The 19,537-nt window shown below is 39.7% G+C and overlaps 1 protein-coding gene and 1 long non-coding RNA gene across 2 annotated transcripts; one reads left to right on the top strand and one right to left on the bottom strand.

Annotated features, from left to right (window-relative positions):
* Positions 1 to 3,005: 3,005 nt before the first annotated feature.
* Positions 3,006 to 5,714, top strand: ovca2 (OVCA2 serine hydrolase domain containing). The gene is made up of 2 exons (XM_020708767.3): positions 3,006 to 3,356; positions 5,008 to 5,714. Exons 1-2 carry the CDS (start codon positions 3,203 to 3,205, stop codon positions 5,523 to 5,525), a joined length of 672 nt encoding a protein of 223 aa, XP_020564426.1. The 5' UTR covers positions 3,006 to 3,202; the 3' UTR covers positions 5,526 to 5,714.
* Positions 5,715 to 11,814: 6,100 nt separating this feature from the next.
* Positions 11,815 to 14,518, bottom strand: LOC144983682 (uncharacterized). Its single transcript, XR_013647447.1, has 2 exons — positions 14,386 to 14,518; positions 11,815 to 11,866 (listed from the first exon to the last, which is right to left on the bottom strand). It is a non-coding gene; the product is annotated as an uncharacterized LOC144983682 (long non-coding RNA).
* Between the last annotated feature and the right edge of the window lie 5,019 nt (positions 14,519 to 19,537).

Below are 19,537 nucleotides of genomic sequence, written 5' to 3'. Positions count from 1 at the left end.
TGGTTTATAAATCTGAATGAGGTCAGAGATCTATTTTGGAGCCAGTCCATGTAGAGCTTTAAAAACAAACAATACAATTTTAAAATTAATCCTAAAATTAACAGGGAGCCAGTGCAACGACGCAAGAATGGGAGTGATGTGTTCATATTTTTTGGTTCCTGTTAAAAGTCATGCAGCAGAGTTCTGGACTAACTGCAACCGGGAAAGTGCCTTATGAGAAACCCCAGTGTAAAGTGCATTGCAGTAGTCCAGTCGTGAAGAGATAAAAAAAATAATTTGAATGATTTGCTGTTATGAAATGTATTATTGTTGATGTTATGTTGCTATGTGTTGATATGCTGGTAAAAAAATGAAATTGTTTTAACTTATTTTAACATGTGAAGCTTTTAAGGTAAATATGATGAATTAGTCACTGTATTTTGTGAAATCAGTTTTGGGTTTTGTGAAATTGGTATAATGTATGTAATTTTTGCGTATGGACCCCAGGAAGACTAGCGACCACTTTGTGGAAGCTAATGGGGCTCCAAATAAATAAATAAAAAATAAAAAAAAATAAAAAAAGCGTGCACAACCTGCTCAAAAATATTAAAAAATAAAAAGGGTTTAACTTTAGATAAAAGCCGCAAATGATAAAAACTTGATTTTAAAACTCCATTTATCTGATTATCAAATTTAAAATCACTGTCCATGATGACACCAAGGTTGGTGACTGTGGGCCTCAAATGATGATGAATGGGCTCTAAGTCAAGATTGGCTTTGGGTCCAAATATTATGACCTCTGTTTTCTCCTCATTAAGTTTTAAAAAGTTCTGGGCCAACCAATCTTTGACGTCCCCCAGACAGTTAAGTAAGGGCGTCAGGGGGCTGCTTCCATTATTTTTAACAATGGGCATGTACAGTTGACAGTCATCTGCATAAAAATGATACGACAAGCCATGTTTCTTAAAAATTTCAGCTAAAGGAAGCAGGTATAAAGAAAAGAGTACAGGTCCTAAAATTGAACCCTGGGGAACTCCAGAAAGTAGTGGAGTAGAGGAAGAAGTGGAGTCCCCCAACCTAACCGTAAAGGACCGCCCTGACAGGTAAGATTTAAACCAGTTTAGGGCAGTTCCCCTAACACCCACACAATATTCAAGGTGGTTTAAAAGAGTTGTGTGATCCACTGTGTCAAAAGCAGCAGTCAAGTCTAAAAGTACTAAAATAGCAGAATTACCAGAGTCTGTGATTAAATAAAGATCATTAAAAACTTTCAAAAGAGCAGACTCTGTGCTATGAAATGCCTTGTAGCCTGACTGAAAAGTGTCTAAAATCCCACTATCATCCAAAAAAGGTTGCAGCTGTGCCATTACACACTTTTCCAAGATTTTAGACACCAATGGCAGCTTTGAAATTGGTCGATAGTTGGCCAAGCATGTTGGATCCAGACCTGCCTTTTTAAGTAAAGGTTCAACAACAGCTTCTTTGCAGAAGGTTGGGATATCCCAAAAATGTATCCAGGACTGCTGTATTGCTATTAGATTTTTAAAAAATACATTAATTATTAAATAAATTAGACTTTTTTTAGGTTATTTTCTTATTTTGTTTTAATATATAGAAAATAGTTTTTTGTGAAGACAATATTGCCACAGGTTGTGATATGATGCAGCAGCCATCTTTGGAAGGTAAGTACTTAAACCAAAGTGGATCTCTACTTTGCCCCCCAAAAAAATAATAGTAAAGAAGAAGAAAAATTGTCAATATATGATAAGCCATATTTCCTCCTGTGATAGAATAGCTTTGGTAGGTATCTGTTTATAAATAAATGAAAAATCCTCTCTTACTACATTATAAGAACACAGATAAAAGCCTGTTGGGACACAGGGGCAAGTCTTAGTCTACCAGAAGACTAAGAGCAGGATTTTGCCTTGGGTTTACATCTGTGTGTGTGCTTTAGCACTCATTAGCATGTGCGTCAGAGTATGGGCTTATGTGTGTTCTGATCAACAATAGACCTTTGCTAAATCTAATTGACAGAGGCGGGGGGGGGGGGGGGGGGGGGGGCACTCCAACAGACAGAGATCCTGTGAGCAAACTGGTTCCGATAAATGTCTCAGAACATTGCCGTAAGGATAGAACAACTTTGAAAAAAAAAAAAGCACCAAAACATTTGTCCTTCCTGAGATTTAAAATGAGGAGCAATACGAATTAAACTCCAGTTTTGCTAATTATAACATGACGTTTTCTATATCAGAGTTAATAATCAAATTTACTTGATCTAATTTTTCATTTAGTCCTGTGACTGACACTTGGAGTTTTCTAAAACTTTCAGGAGACAAAAAAATAATAATTTATTTAACCATTTTTTTATCTTTCATAATTCATCTTCTTATCTTTGAGTCATGTATTTCTGTTATTTTAATTTCCAAAATGTAAGGGAAATGATGAAAAACAGGGCCTGTGTAGTGTTTCAAGGTTTTCATTTTTTTATTTGAGTGCAATTTTTTTCTTTTGCAACGTCTAAAAGGGTTGTGAAAATAATCAATAAAAAAGCCTACATTTCTAAATGGAAAAAAGTCAAGAGTCATTAAAAGTCCCTTATCTTTTTTTGCAAAAAAAATAAGTGGGCTAATAAAAACAACTTGATTTATGAAGAAAATAATTTCATTTTTGTGGGTCTTATTTTTGATGACTGTGCATAACTGTCACGACCAACTAAAACATTCTGAACCAAAATGCAGATTAATTTGCACATTTTAAGGTGAATTTGAAACAAAAAGCCCCTGTGTGTAAAAGTAGCCTGTGTCCCAACAGGCTTTTATCTGTGTTCTTATATGTAGTAAGAGAGGATTTTTCATTTATTTATAAACAGATACCTACCAAAGATATTCTATCACAGGAGGATATATGGCTTATTATATATTGACAATTGTTCTTGTTCTTTATTATTATTATTTTTGTCGGCACATGTGTAACTTTATTACACTGCTTCAGATCACTTCTGAGGACTGATTTTATTTTGAAAAGTCCAAGCGGAAATGCTACAGGTTGACTCCGGAAAAGCTCGTGAGTTCAGGAGCTGTCAAGTTTCCTTAAAAGCAAAACGTGGTGAATTTATCTCACCCGATTCATAAAAACGCGTGGTTTTTTTTTAGTCTTAAATTATTATTTATTATAGAGGCTACTCTCCAGCTTGTTTAGCGAAGACAGCGAGACTAACGTCCACATGGCTCCTCTCCGGATTCTGTGCATTCACGGTTACCGGCAGAACGGCAACACGTTCCGGGAAAAGACCGGAGCCCTCAGGAAGCTGCTAAAGAAGCAAGTGGAGCTTGTTTACATGAGCGCGCCTTTGAGCGTCCAGAAAGAGGGCTCTGAAGGTGAGTCTGTGTTTATGCTTTCATGAAGCCCGACGTCAGATGGGAGAGCTTCTTTTTCTAAATAAAAAATGGAAACAGGGGTTTTCCGTTTCCGGTTGATGGATCTCTTTTTAATGCTTTATTGTTCAAAAGACATAGAACAAGTATGCATGAAGACCAAACTAGCCTATCTTGAGAGCTGCGATAATTAATAAATGAATGTGAAAACAAAACAAAAAAAGTGAACGTTTAGGACTTAAAATATCTTTAAACTCAAAATGAACGTTTTTACTCAAAACTATTGCAAATAAATTGTGTTGGGAGTAACCTATTACAAAAGGAATTTCATGATAAATTAAATTTAAAATATACTGTAGCAAAGTAGTTTAAGGCATTATTAATGGATTTTGATTCATATTGTAGTCATTGTGTGTTTAGGATTCCAATAGACTATTCGCCCTAAAGCCCCGTTATTGTTAAATGCTGCAAGACCAAATTGATAGATTTTTTTTTATTGTTTGTTTGTCTTATTTATTTTTGTGGTCAGTAACTTTAAATCTGTTTAATTAATAAAATTACCGAGCTACATTTTGTGTTTGATGTTATTCCCCCATAACTCTTTGATTCATTTATTTCTGCGTATTCCTGATTTTTCTCAAAGAACCGAATATCTGCCTAGTTGTTGAAGGATAAGAAGAAGTAAAGCAGTTTAAACCTGCTTTTATTGGGCAGCATTAGATAGACACACAGGTTTTAAATTCCCTATTTGGTCTCTGTTTTGTTGTGTTTTTGTTGTGTTCTTTCACTTTGCTAGACATAAACTTTATCATTAGTAGTCATTTTTCCTCATCTACATGTGAAACGCTGTTGAATTTTTATCTTTTACCCTATATCTGTTCCAAAGAAAATAATATACAGAAGTCCAATAATACTTTACAACTCTGGGGCAGTAATCCAGTAAAGTAAGGGATTACTCTTAAATAGGCCTGCACAATATACCGCAAATTTATCCTTATCGCAATATCCAGCTCTGCAATAAGCATATCGCAAAAGACTGCGAATATCGCAATAAATCGTAAACCCAAACTGTGTTAAAACAATCTTATGGCAGCTTGACGCATTTAACGAATCAAATAAATCCCTTTATGCTTTGACCAATCAGATGGACGCATTCCCATTGCTTACCAATCAGATGGAGGCCTATTATGTTAGATGTTTGTCACCTATGTCAATGAGGGTCATTTGGAGTGTAATTTTAAACTGTTTCTAATGAAATGGGAATGATGTTTTTGGCATTTTTCTATTTTTTTTTATATACCGCAAATTATATCGTTATCGCAATATTAATCTCTAATATCGCATATCGCAAGTTTTCCTCATATCGTGCAGCCCTACTCTTAAATAATACTCTGCTTATCCCTCTTATTGGAGAAGCATGTTAATGGTTGATTTGTGTAATCTTTATTTACATCTATAACTCTTTTGCTTTGAAAAATAAGATGTGTTATGAGTTTAGACATTCATTCATTTGAAGGGATTCTGTTTAAAAGCTTGGTCTGGTTCTGTCTGTGTATCATTCCTAGAACATTGAGTAAAAATGAAGAACCATCATTCAGTTCTTCTCTCTCAAGTTTCTGCATAATAAATGTTTTTTTTTTCTTTTGTCTTTTAGAGGTTTGCAACGCAGAGACCGGTTCTGGTGCTGGAGGTGAGGAGGACCCAAGAGGCTGGTGGTTTTCTGACACTCAGGCCCGCAGTTTCAATGCTCTCCAACAGTGCGATGAGAGCCTCGGCCTTGAGGAGAGCGTGTCGGCTGTGAAAGAGGCTGTGAAGGCCCACGGCCCGTTCGACGGCATCCTGGGCTTCAGTCAGGGAGCAGCTTTTGTCGCCATGCTGTGCTGCCTTCAGGAACAAAAACCGGAGCCGGATTTCACCTTCCGCTTTGCCGTTCTCGTCGCCGGCTTCCGTAGTTTGTGTAAGGAGCATGAAAAATTCTACAGCACCACTCTGCAGATCCCCTCCCTGCATGTCTTTGGACTGGAAGATAGAGTCATCCCTGATCACATGAGCAGGGACCTCCTGCCCTCCTTCCAGGATCCCCAAGTCCTCATCCATCCTGGTGGACATTTTGTTCCTGCTGCATCTGCTCACAGACAAACATACCAGGACTTCCTCAAGAAGTTCCAGTAAAGCCTGGAAAATAAACTAAAACAGAATCAGAGGCCCATGATTACAGTGAGGATCAATTTGAAAGACATGACTTACTCCTGCAGGAAAAAAATGTTTTTCCTGATTATGTTATGCATCCGAGACATAATCAGCTTTAACTGTTGTTATTTCTCAGGAAACTAATAAATAACATTTCTAAATTTAAAAAAATCTATCTGTGTTTCACGTTCAATGTTTTGATTACAATATATTGAAATAATATGCCTCATTAAGTCCTTTATTTATAAAATGTAGCTTTAAATTATTTACAATCATTGATTTATAATGAAGAATAAATACAGTGATCTATTTCTACTTACAACAGTTTCATTTTACTTTAAATAGCGGCACAAGAAGTTACTTTCAAAATAAAATACACCCGTGTCAAATAAGACACATCTGCTGCAGTAGATTTACAGATTCACATTTATAGTTTACTAATTTACAGAAAAAACTGCTTAAGTGAATGCTAGATGTAGTAAAACCTGAAGTAAAAAAAAAACACAATTAAGCTGTGGAATTTAAAGAATGTGCTTAAAAAACTTTAGAAAAGTACCATCAATGGAATTATTAAGTGCCTAAATGTACCATTAAAATGTCATGAAATTAATAAATACAAGATTAAAACCAAAACAATGATTACAGAAGAACCCTTGTGCTATCTTAGATGACCCCACCCTTACATTGACGTGTTCTCCCTACCATGAAGAAGGTGGATAAAGGTGGAAAGATTTCATGTAATCCATGGACACCAGTGAGGTTCACAAATCAATGAAGAAAAAAGGTTCAGAGCACTGTCTAGTGGGTCTAGATGACCCCACTCCCAATGTTAAAGTGCCTAGGATAGCACAAGGGTTACGGCTAATCAATTTAAAGTAAAAAAGTATTCCAGTGTTCTGCACGTTTATAAATGTCAGTTACTTTTTACTTTTTTATTCATAATTTAGAGTTATGAGAAAAAAATGCTTTTAACAGTACAAACTCAAATCTAAGAAAGTATATTGAGAACAGGTCACATTTGGCACTTAGGAGACACTTTGAGTTGATATGATATAAGTTCATCACATTTTAGGGTGGGGTCAGTTTCCTGCCTTAGAATTGAGCCCCCAACCAAATGATTGCCAGAGAGCCGCTCAGCCAACCTCAGTCCATGTCTCTTCAGTTTCCTACCAGGAAGAAAAAAGGAATTTTCCAAAATGTATTGCAGTGGTCCAAATAAATAAATGAACATCCTATCTCAGTCCAACATTTTTCCTTTGTCTTTTCATTGCTGCTGATGGTTATGGTCCATGTATGACTGTCACAAACACGTTCAATTCATTTTGTCATTTAGGAGCACATTGTTTTTTGTCCTCTTTGCACCAAATTCCAATGGGAAAGCTGAAAAAAAATAGTGGTCACCGAAAATGTATGACAGGTTAGGGAGGAGTGAAAACTGAGGACAACATGCAGAGACTGGATGGAAACGTTCAAATGCTGCTTTGATTAACATTTTTTTGTCCGTTACAGCAGTCGGATCTGGGATGCATTTTCTCATTTTTTGCACTCCAACATCCAAACGACCCCAACAATCCTTTTAGGTGATTTGAGTCCAGGGTCTAATGATGCTGCGCCTGCCAGTTAGCACAGACAGGTTTGTGCCACGGCCTCGAACGCGCGGGGTTCAAGTACATGTTGTTCTTTTGTAGCAGGAGCATGTGCATGTCAGGCGGTGCACGCTTCAATTGTTTCCAGATGTGTGGCATGCTCTCCTCTCTCCCCTCTTTCCCTGCTTTGCCCTCATGCCTCAGCCTTCTGAAGCATCTTCACCTCGCGTTTACATCCTGTGTGTCGTCTGCTTTTGTCACCACGTTTGCCTCGTTTTTGACAAAAGTCAACTTCACAAACTGGTTAAAAGCTGCTGGCTTTTGTTTCATCAGATCCAAATATATCATTTTGTATGCAAAATCACTTTTGTACTCTTCCCAAATATTTGATTGTTATTCTACGGTTACCTAATTTAGCTTCCTGTGGACTCTTCCAGCTGCTTTCAGAGGGATCTTTTTGCATCTGAAGTTCTCATACTTCTTCTCTCCAGTCCTCCCTTGTGCCCCTCCAAGACCAAACTATGCACACTCACTCAAACACATGGTTTTGATAAGAAGGAGAGTTGAATGGAGAGAATGAGCGAGCAAAGGGAAACGGTAAAAGAAAAACACAGAGGGTCACTGTTGCCAGTAAGTTTTACAACAGAGCCGTGACTCTCTTCTCAGGAATCCGTTCCTCCGGTTGCACAACAGCCGGGAAATAATGGAATGAGAGACAAGAACAGATGAAGGCGGAGCTTTCTGCCCTCTCTGCTTCCCATCCAAGGCTGGTGAGGTTCAAGCAGGAAACTGAAGGGACATTTGAGCAACAGGCCACTATTTGACCATTTAAAAAAAAAAAAAAAGTCCCCCCTTTTGATGAAGAAAGAAGAAGAGAGCAGAGAGGTGTGTCAAAGTGCAGAAGGTCTGTGTTTTGATGGTGGAGACGTTTCGTCATGGGACTGATGGAAGGGAGGAGCCACATGGTTTGTGCATCTTTATAAAACCAAACTCCAAAGAGCCTGGTCATCCCATGGCCCTGCAGACGCACTCAGACAAAGTGGACCAACTTTGACTTTTGACAGCTTTGCCTGGGACAACTTGAGATTACAACATATCAAGGAAGGAACTTGTGATTTTACCATTTTCCAACAACTTTTTGGACTTTTTTTCTCACCTTTTTTATTCATTTTTCTTATTCTATATTGCTCTAACATTGTGAAGAGGACTTTAAAGAAATGAGGATGGTCATCTTTTGTTTTAATCACTATTTTTTTCATAATCTCTTAAACGATATTGTTCTTGTGTAAATATTTATGTAGTTGATGGGATGTATCCAGTGTCATGCGGGGCTGAGGGATGCCTCTCTCTGTTTGTGTGGGTGAATAGGCCTTTGTAGTGAATAGCATGTGTTCTTGTTACCAGTCATCTCAAGCTGTGATTATGGACTGGTTAGATATAAACTGTCCATGATCTTGTGAAGTTTGGTATTCAAATGAAAACAAAAGTTAGTTTATTCTTTTAAATGTTAATACAACTTTTTTAATGTTTATTGTGGTTGGGTTTAGTGGTTTTTCTGGTTTTCTGGAGAACCTTTGCTTTGACCTGAGCCAATGTCAGACATGTTGACATCAAAATCGAATCACATATTTAACACTGTGGTTGGGGTTTTCTTCTGCAGGCTGTAATGTAGAAAAGGAACCCTCTTTTATTCAGCTGTGCCATGTACAGTCAAAGCTGGGATGCTAATACCAGATGTAAACATGTTCCTGAGCTGTAGTCAAGTCAGGTTTTTTTGGCAGACGGGACACGGAGGTGAATTCAGCTCGCAGCTGAGGTTGTCCTAAATTAGTGCAGCGGCCTGTTTGATGCGTGATGTCATCTCTGTTTGTTTGCCTGCTCGTCTGCAGAACGGGACTGTTTTTTGAGGCTGCGGGTGGGCCCTGGCAAACCAAGCTGTGGTCTGGCTGTCCTCATAGGTGCCTGACTGACACCGCTGGGGTAAATGTTAGTCATAATGCTGTGGAGGAGGAGGAAAGAGCTAGAAGCATGTCTTGGCCCACACATCCGAGGAGAAATAGGAAAACTGTTGTGAAATGCTGTTTGTGTTCAGAGACAAAAATTCCAATGAGAGCTTGATCTGGTGAAACTATCTGGAAAGAGGCCAATTCGACAAAAAAAAATATACCTGCTTTGCGTGTTTTCAGGTAATGCTGGGACTGCTTTGCTGTAAACAGTGGATTTGATAAATAAGCTTACATTTTGGAAAACATAGTCTTTTTAACTGAATTAAAAAAAAAATCCCCTCTTGTGTGTGCTCCAGATGTTTGTCTTCAGCTGGCGTAAGCTGTTGATTAAAGTAATGATTACCTCTGTGGTGTGTAAAATATGAGTCACAAAGAAGGTCTGAGTGGGTGTTTAGTAAGACGATAACTTCTCAGCCCTGAACAGTAAGAGTTTATGTGCTGCTGTTCATCTGTCAGCACATGAGCTTTTACTTTGCAGGGAGGCAGAGGAGAAACAACAAACCCCACTTTATCTTATTGTGAACTTCTTTGATAGTGTTTTCCTCAGTGAGGCTGTAGGAATGGTCTATTGAAGAAATAATGTTTTAAATTAAATTTGTTTCAAACATGTCAATAGTTAGAATACATTCTTTATGATACCAAGGTAAAGATTATAATAGTAATAATAGTGATGAAAAGAAAGAAATTAATGTAATAATAATAATAACTACGCAAAGCATGTTGAAAATGGAGCAGGCAGACGCTTAGCTTGTTGAATCCTGCTCCTAAAAATAGTGATAATTCATAAACTCTTAGGATAATATTTAATATAATAATTACAATTTAACAATCATAAATGCGTTTGTCAATATACATCAATATATCAATATCATATTTCAAACAATATATACATTTTATCAATATACAAAAATAAAAACAGTTACCATGTCATTTATTCCTAAATAACACCTACGTTTACTAATAAAATCCCCTAATTGATACCATTAATATGCTCATAATTATCTTTATCCATGCTATAGTTGTTCACCTTTCGGCACATCCCCTTATCTTTCACTGATCCACACTTTCTGTTTAGCAGAGAATTTTTGCGCCGGATGCCCTTCCTGACACAACCTTGTATCTTATCCGGGCTGGGGACCGGCACAGGGGACCCCAGACTTGGCCCCCCTTTGTGGCTACATAGTTAGACCACAACGTGATGGGTCTTGGCCAAAGACCCACACTGGATTGAGCTCATCGTGCCTCCTGGGAAACAAACTCCGGTTTTTGTCGCCCTCATTGACACACAATGTCCCCTAGAGTGATCAAATCCCCTAACAGCCAATAAATCTGAGTTAAGTGGCTGTTCCTCTTGGATTATGGGAGTTTTCTCTTACATATTTTCTGGATGTTATAAGTTGTTAAATGCTTTATGTGATATTAGTACAGTTTGATATTTTACAATTCAGCAGGATGAAAAAGATTACACTTGTGCAAAATTACACTCAACAAAATTTTCATACAGTCAACAGTTTATTTTATTTTTGTTCTTTTTATTAACAAATATCCACACAGAGATTCTAAATTCTTCATTTTTGTCATCTGTCATTTGTGCATCTGCTTTTCTTTCTTTTGTTATGCTGCCAACACTGTTTTTATTTCCTCTAGAGGGCAGAATAACTTCAGAAAACAGAGAGCTGTGCTTGACACGGTCCATGACAGCTTAGGTCACACTTTGGATGCTAGTTGCTACCTTACCAAGTGTGTATGCCTCCATGTGTGTGTAAAAATGGAGGACTCTGTATGTGTTTGCTTCTCCCTGCAAGTATTAGTGCTGCCCACTGGAGATTGTGCTTTGAAGTGAGGCTGCTCTTGTCTGATGAACGGAAGGGGAAGCAGGTGTTGGAGCAGGCTGACTCATCCATGCATCATCTACTATTTACATTCATCACATTAGTGTAACATTCATATCATGAAAACCATCTAATGCCTAATAAAATGGTGGTCATTATTTGTATAATTGTGCATGTGTCATTATTTTAACATCTGAAAAATATCTGCATCACTTACATTCAATGTTATGTATAATTGTATCCTAACAGAGGATTAGAACACCAAAATAACTGAAATCTAATCAACATTTCAAATATTATTATGCTTTTTTACATAAAAAAACTCACACGTGAGCATTTTCAAATCCATTTAAATATGAGTCACAACTCCTTTTTCTATCCTGATGACATCTGCCCCTAACGACCATGGCTGTAGACTGTTACCACAGTGCTTTTGCTAGAGTAACAATCTAAAGCCACGGTCGCCATGGAGACAGCAGGGTGGATGAGGATTTAGAGTTGGCATGGTAACAGGAAAGTGCAATGTCTCATTGGTCTGAGTGTTGATGTTACGCACTTACAGGGTGCAGGACTCCCCCCAATGCATGCACACAGGTTTCCTCTCAGAAGCAGGATGGGGGGGAAAAAGAGAGACGCATTGAGTGAGAGTTCACTGACACACATAGTAAGCTTCAGCTATCCAGTCAGCCATTTTAAAAGTACTGCGCACTTCTTCTGTGCTTTTTTTTCCGTTTCCACATTGTAGCAACTGCTGGCTGATGTATTGCCAGGCTTCAGTAGCCATGACTGTAGACTGTTACTGTACTGTGAGATTGTATAAGCAGTAAGCAGTCTAAAGCCAAGGTGCTGATGCTCTAGCGCGAATGACAAGAATGGCTTATAGACGCCCTCTGTGAAACCTGTATAAACAACGAGAGAAGAAAAGATTAAAATTTATTACAAAGACTTTAGGACTTTCATAGGAACAGAGCTGTATTTGTTACATGAATAATTTTCCTTAACTCATGCGTTTGCTATAGCACATCACTGAATTAAAGGAAAAATCCCTTTTTATTACAAACTGTTTCCATTTTGTACCATAAATGACCCTAAAAAGCCTTTTTTTAAAAGCAAATGACAACATCTTAGATTACATAGAATCAAAGGTATTCTCTAATCATAGAAATGGGTAATAATTTTCTAAAATGTTCATTTGTACAAACATTATGCAACTGTGTTTTATAATATGCCATTAGTGAATAACTGTATGTGTCCATCAATGGTTAAGTAACAAATAATCTGTATAACTGTCTCAGCAAACAGCAAAAATAACCCAAGAACATACTAAACATTATGGATATTTCATTTGATAGGTCTGTAAAAGCTTAACTGACTTTTTTTATAGGTGGACAAAAACTACTTTTTTTATCCCTAATTTACTCTTTAATCAAAAACTTTTTAAAACTTTTCCTATTCAGTCTCCTTATGTTCCTGTCTGTTGCTTGTTAGTTTTTCTTTGAGATACTTTCAAAAAGAATGTAATAGGATTAAATGTAGTTATATTAAGCCTCTAAACATAAGAATTGTTATAAATTATCTTTTATTCAAAATCCTCAAATACACTAACAATGTCTGACTTTAATATGGTCCTTTCATTACATTCAGACAATGTCCACAATTAGTGTTTTAATTTTTTTTTGTATTAATCTACCATATCTGGTGTGGTTTAGACATATACAACATATATGTGTGTGGTGATCACTCATTTATGCTTAGATGTCCTGCAAAAATCAATGGTTGCATCAACTACCTCATCATTTATCATCAGTAAGGCTTAGATGATCTCATCCCTACCACAATAAAGAGCAAAATGTTGTTTAAGCCCCTAAAAATGAGACCAAGGGGCTGTAACAAAGAGATTGTGTGTTTCAGCACTCTGATGCTTGGACAGCGACCCAGCAACGCTCCATCTGAGTGCTGTCCATGGTGCTGAACAGAACTGTTCTGGCTGCATCTGAATCTGAGGATTCTTTCCAATTGTCAGTCGTTTCGTTTTTGTTTCAGCACAACTTCTACCATCAGCTTTTTACTCCCTTAATATATGGCGCTCAGATGACAAGCTTCCTACGTGTCTTCTTGGCTGGACAACCCCGAGGGTACTAACGAGTGACGTCACTTCACGAACACCAATCGGCTCTCAAGACATTCTGGCGCGGCTTATCAGAGCGCGGGGGCAGTGAGTTGATCTGCTTTGGTTTCCATGGCATTGGGGAAAAACCGCGTCAACTGTGCGTGCTGACTCGACGTTGGCGGTGAGCAGCGGTTTTGGATGCCGGATCTTCTATTTATTCTATTTCTAGGCGCATCATATCTTTTCAGTTGTTTTACAAAATTCAAAATCATTTTGGAGTCCGTACAGCATCTATAGCACAAATCATTTTGATCTAATACTGCCTTTAAGTCTCTAACATCCCATAATCCTCCAGTATGCTGCACTGCTTCAAAGCCAGCAATACAGTGTGCCAACCAACACTTGTGAATGAACAGCGGGATTCATTGACTCGCTTTGCCCACTCCTCCCCCGTCGTGGGGGCTCTCACTTTGCGCATTAACACCCCCCCCCCCCACCCATTCCCCAAAAAAAAAAGCTCTCACTGCAGTGTGCGCTTGCGTGAACGAGTGAGCCCAATGCCTTTAAAAGGGGTTATAGTAGGTGACTGCGAATCATCTGCATAGTGCGCAAGAATGACGCAGTGGTGACTTCACTGCCTGACGACGTCACAGAATTGAATCTGGGGGGAAAATGGAGAAAACGCCGACCGGAAGTGAATATTGGGGAGGGGGGAGAATGAGCGGTAATGTCATTTGCATCACCGGAAACCTCCCGGTGATAAGGGTGAGGAAGCCCTCACCCTCCCTCTCCACACTCCCACCACCCACGAAAACTTAAAAAAAAGGCGCAGAAAAACACGCACACCTGAGGGCATAAGAGCAGGAGCGCACATCTGTCCTGCACGTGCCATTATACTCTGCATAGTAACGTTTACTTAGTCAGACGAGCGCCATCTGCCAAAACACATTATTTTCTGTTTGATCAAGACCTGCAGGTGGACGTTGATTTGGATAAAAACAACTTTAGTCCATAAAAGAGGTTAAAGCAGAACTTGTGCTCGTATGAAAACAGTTCTTCTTTTATCATTTTTTTCCTCAGGTTATAAACTGAATGCTCCTCACTTGCAATAGAAAATGACTCACACTGCAGCAACTTATAGCCGCCGGGAAAAGATAAGAAAAATGTCAGTTGACGCAGATCTGGAGCATTTTTTTATAAGTGGAATGATAAACCCTGTCAATCTCAACTGCAATTTTCTTTTCTTGCGTTTAAAGTGTCCAAACCATAAACAGAGCTAGTTTATATTTAAAAAAAAATCTAACTTACCTGAGTTTATTGGCAGCGCCACTTTGCCGTGAGAACATGCTCGTCCTGCTTCCAAACCTCTCTGTCTTCCTCCACTTGAGGCTGTTCGCGCAAAATCTGTGCCACGGTGTCCTCGGCGCGCGGCCGTCCCCTCTCCTCCACAGTCGCTTCCCATACAGACAGGGCTCTCCCATCAACCGTAGGCTTTTTATAGAGATCCCGTAGTAACTAGTGGAGGGAACGTAGGAGGGAGGAGAGGCGGGGGGAGATGAGGGGTGTCTCATTCAAAGATTCACCTACACATATGCGTGCGTATCCCACGTCACTGAGCGGAGTGCAGCTATTTAAAGGGAGGGAAAGTATAGCCTGAATCACTCTGCGGTTTTTAAAAAAGGGAGAATGAAAATAGTAAGAATGTTGTGGACAAAACAGTAAATCAAATAAAGGAAACTTTTTTTGGGAAAAGGGACTCCAGAGTGATTTAAAAATGCAATCTGTGTTGTTTGAGGATTTAGTTTATAAATGATCATTTATAGTAATCACATGCAACATTTTGGGGCAGTGAGTCTGAAAAAGATTAACAATTTCCCAAATGCGCCAAATGACACCTGTGGAGACATTCTTTTCACGTTTTGCACAGAAATGAGAAAATCGTGATGTTCGCTCAGGGTGACGAATCACTGCAGCTGCCTGTTGGAGAAATCTTTTGGTGCAGCGGATTAATGTTTTATTTTAATTTTGACTGAAAACCCAACTACCGAAGAGCGATTCCACCCATCGAGCAAACCTCACGACCGATGTGCTGGAGTCGTGCGTAATAATCCTGGGTTCGTTAAATTCAGCTCACACATTGGGGATATTTAAGGGGGGAACCTTGTGCGCAAATAAAGTGCGTCGGACGCATGCAGACTGATGTTAATTAAACTATCTTTGGCCATTGGAGTCAAGAAAAGCTGTTCTTTCGTTGGTTGTTTAAAAGGTTGTCATACTGAATCATGCCACGCGGGTCAGAGGAAACTTACTCTTCTTCACGCCTCCAAGCAAGGACAGGTGTGTGTTCTCTGTCTGCTTCTCTGCTTCCTCCAGAGCATCATACATGTGACATATTTAAAAGTTCAAGTCCACAAAAAGTACATACTCTCTTGTAAGTTTCAAAAGTTTTCTGCATTTGTTTTCCAAGCTGAGGAACTTTCTAAAGGCAGGAAAGGGTTCTTTTGTTCTAGCCAATTTTATTTGAAACTAATCCAATAGGAAGAAGAAGTTAGTGAAGGGGCGAAATATTAAATTGTGTTAATGTAAATCGTTTTGCATTCAGGTTCTCTTGCTCATCTTCTCCACCAAGATCCATGCCAGGAGTGGAGTAATGGCTCCATAACCACCGTGTTCTGATGTATTTTCTCCTATGGTTCTGTACCTGATTTAAACCGCTATATTTGAGTTTCCATCTGACTGTATTTTGTTCAATTTTAAATAAATATAGTGCTCATTTGCTCTCTGACAGACTCTGGAAAACATGCATTAAGAAAATGGGTTTTAAAATGGCATTTCTGAATATTTCTTAATTCAAATTGTGAATCAGGAGCAGCCAAAAAATCAATTTGAAAAAGATTGTATTTGTGACGTAATAAATACGGTGGGCGGGCCAAAAAGCTCCCTGCTTTGCACCATTTTGATTCATCCACTTGCTGACAAATAAATCCATGTACATCTTCGATTTCTTTATTCAAGCTGGCATTTAACTCAAAACTGTACAGCTGGATAGCTCCAATATTGCTCGCCATTTTTGTTGCACTTGTAATGCTAGGTTGAGGTTGTGAGGGGCTGTAAGCCAGTGGGAGGGCATGTAAACAGAGGAATGATGGGAAATGGGGGCAGGCTTACTCTGTGCCAACAGTCCCGCCCGCAGAGCATGCACAGAGAACGACACAGGTTTTTGATTTTGGCTATTACATATACATACATATTATAATCATAACTAAAAGGCCACTGGGACCAAGCTTGAAGATGGACGAACGGACGGACGGACGGAGAGATGGATGGATGGATGGATGGATGGATGGATGGATGGATGGATGGATGGATGGATGGATGGATGGATGGATGGATGGATGGATGGATGAATGGATGGATGGTACACATCCACAAAACAAGTAAAATGTCAATGTTTGGCATGAGAATATTTTTTTCAAAAACCAAAAAACGTGACAACCGGAGGTTCTAACAAATCGACAGGACAGCAGTTGCTTCATTGTGAGTTGCTTTCAATGCAAACCTTCCACAATGTCCTCACCAAGTGTCTGGAAGGGCTGCTCCTAGGACACATCAAAGACTGCCTTCCCCCAACCTTCGACCCCCACCAGTTTGCTTACAAAGTGGACAGATCAACGGAGGATGCCATATCCATCACCCTCCACACTGCGCTTAGCCACCTGGAACACAGAGACACTTACGCCAGGGTCCTCTTTGTGGACTATAGCTCAGCTTTAACACAATCATTCCGGACATTCTGGTCAGGAAACTGTCTGACCTAGGACTCCACCCACTCACCTGTTCCTGGATCAAAGACTTCCTCACAAACAGACCACAGACAGTTAAACTTGGTCCCTACTTCTCCTCCCCCCGTATGCTGAGCACAGGCTCCCCACAGGGATGTTTGCTGTACGCGCTCTACACAGCAGACCAGCCCACAGCAATACCATAGTGAAGTTTGCAGACGACACTACTGTGGTGGGGCTGATTTCTGGGGGTGATGAGACGGCCTACAGAGATGAAGTCCTGAAACTGTCCAGGTGGTGTCAGGCTAATAACTTCATCCTGAACACCGCCAAGACCAAGGAGATCATCCTGGACTTCAGGAAGAACAGAGCAGATCCACCTCCACTCTACATCAACGGAAACTGTGTGGAGAGGGTCCACAGCTTCACCCTCCTGGGCACCACCATCTAGGCTGACCTCACATGGTCTATTAACACCGTGGCAGTCATCAGGAAGGAACAGCAGGGCCTGTCCTTCCTGAGAAGGCTCAGGAAGAACAATGAGAACCAGGAGCTGCTTGTAACCATCTACCGCTCAACCATCGAGAGCGTCCTGTCCTACTGCTTCACAGTGTGGTTCTCCCACTGCACTGAAGCAGAACGGCAGAGCCTCCAGAGAGTGGTAAAGACAGCACAGAGGATCATCGGCTGCCCCCTCCCCTCACTGAAGGACATCTACCAGTCACGCTGCCTCAGCAGGGTGACTAACATCATCACTGACTCCACCCATCCTGCTTTTCCTCTGTTTGATCTGCTGCCCTCTAGGTCCATCAGAACCAGGACGAACAGACTAAGGAACAGCTTTTTTCCACAGGCAATCACCATAGAATATACATACTTCCACCAACTACACCCCACTCTGACTTTTTACAAATGCTAAATTACTGACTACTACACATGTGTGCAATAACTGACTTCCTTGCAATAACCGGGTCTCTGTGCAATAACACACAATATCTACTATGCTGCGCTCATGTCAACTCAACTCATTCCATTCTATTTTTTCATACGTATTTAATATTCAATTGTTTCTGTGCACATTGTATGTTTTTGTTTAGACATGTGAGTTACAGTATTTTCATTTTTTATTTTATTCTATTTTATTTTGTTTTATTCACCACTCCAAGGCTGCTGCAATTTCATTGTATCACCATGGACAATGACAATAAAAAGGATTGGGATTCTGACAAATGGTATAATATTGTGACCCTCACTCATGACTTTACCTGCCAAGACTGTTGACTGGTTTTGAGCAACAGCAGAACATGAAGCAGAGCATTCGCTCACTGACTTATTTTTGGGAAAATAACAGTTTTCAGTGTCCTTTCTGATTTCCAAACTTAGTGTACTCTGAACACTGTCTGCACTAACTTCTCGTAACTTCATCTCACCCACTCACTTTCTATACAAGGTACATCTTATTCAAAGTTGCAAGTGTTTGTTGGGAGCAATCCTCCAACAACAGCAGTTTAGTGGTCCATCTCTGGACCACTAAACTGCTGTCAAAGGGGTGAAATAGTATCTGAAAAGTCACATTCAAAATATAAAATCTGCTTATTGTAAACATTTTGAATCAGTTTTGTCAGGACTGTGATTTCCTATTTTTTGGTTTTACCATAAATTTGCCTAATATTTGCCTGCAGATGATAAAAGAAGTAGCTCTGAATCCCCAAACTGTTGAATCTCCAACTTGCAATTTTATGTGTTGTGGAAGTTTTTGTCGAGTGAGTGTATCCACCAAAGCACTCAGTCACATTTTTTCAATAAGTATCTCACATAAATATGCAAGCATTGGGAGGCGAAAGAGTATAAATGAAGCCTTTCTACACTTTCTTAACATGAAACATTTTCCTCATTACTGTCTCACAATGTCTTTGTAAATACACAACTACATTTTTAGTTTCAAGACTGTTCAGGTTTGATGATTCGGAAAAGCCCTCTGGGGAGTTTTACCAGGGTTAACTGTTTGGTTTTGTTTATCCAAGGATCCATCCAAAGGAGGTCCACCTATGGCGAAATTTGATCGTGAATAGGGGTGCGGATGATTTTCTCTTCTGTGCTCGTGTGTGCGTTTGTCATGCCCAGTCGTTTGGCTCTTCCCTGTCTCCTCATCTGTATTCCAAACAGAGAATGCAGTCAGATAAGTGTGAAGAAGAAAAAAAAAACATCCCTTGCATACGCTCTTCTCACAACCGCCTACCTTACCTTCCCACCTCCCCTTCTCCCATTCTGACTCATACTGAAATCCCAGAGAGAGTCTTCTTTCGCTACCCCCACCCCTCCACTCTCATTTGTGTTTTCTCTCCCTTTGATTGCCGAGCTGGCTCCAAAGCAATGAGCAGGGCAAGACAGCATGAGCGAATGAAAAAGACAGAGAAAGGAGGGATCGAAATGGGGAGGCAGAGGAGGAGGACGAATGCTTTTGTGCTGCCAAACGTGCTTGTAATGAGGAATCTAGGAAAGGAAAGCTGGAGGGAAGCTAGTGATTGTGTGTGTAGGCGTATGTATGTGTTAGAGAGACAAAGTTAGACAGAAGCTTGGAAAGAGTGGGTGTTCTTTCGTGAAACCCCTTCCGCCCCCACATCATTGCCTCCTCTGTCCCCCTGCTTGCCTTGCTCCCGCAAACCCACACCTGCACA

This window comes from Oryzias latipes, chromosome 14 (assembly GCF_053564925.1).
Source record: "Oryzias latipes strain Hd-rR chromosome 14, Olatipes_Hd-rR_3.1".
NCBI lineage: Eukaryota > Metazoa > Chordata > Actinopteri > Beloniformes > Adrianichthyidae > Oryzias > Oryzias latipes.
Note: the sequence above shows the minus strand (reverse complement) of the source record. Positions and strands in the feature narration are given on the sequence as shown.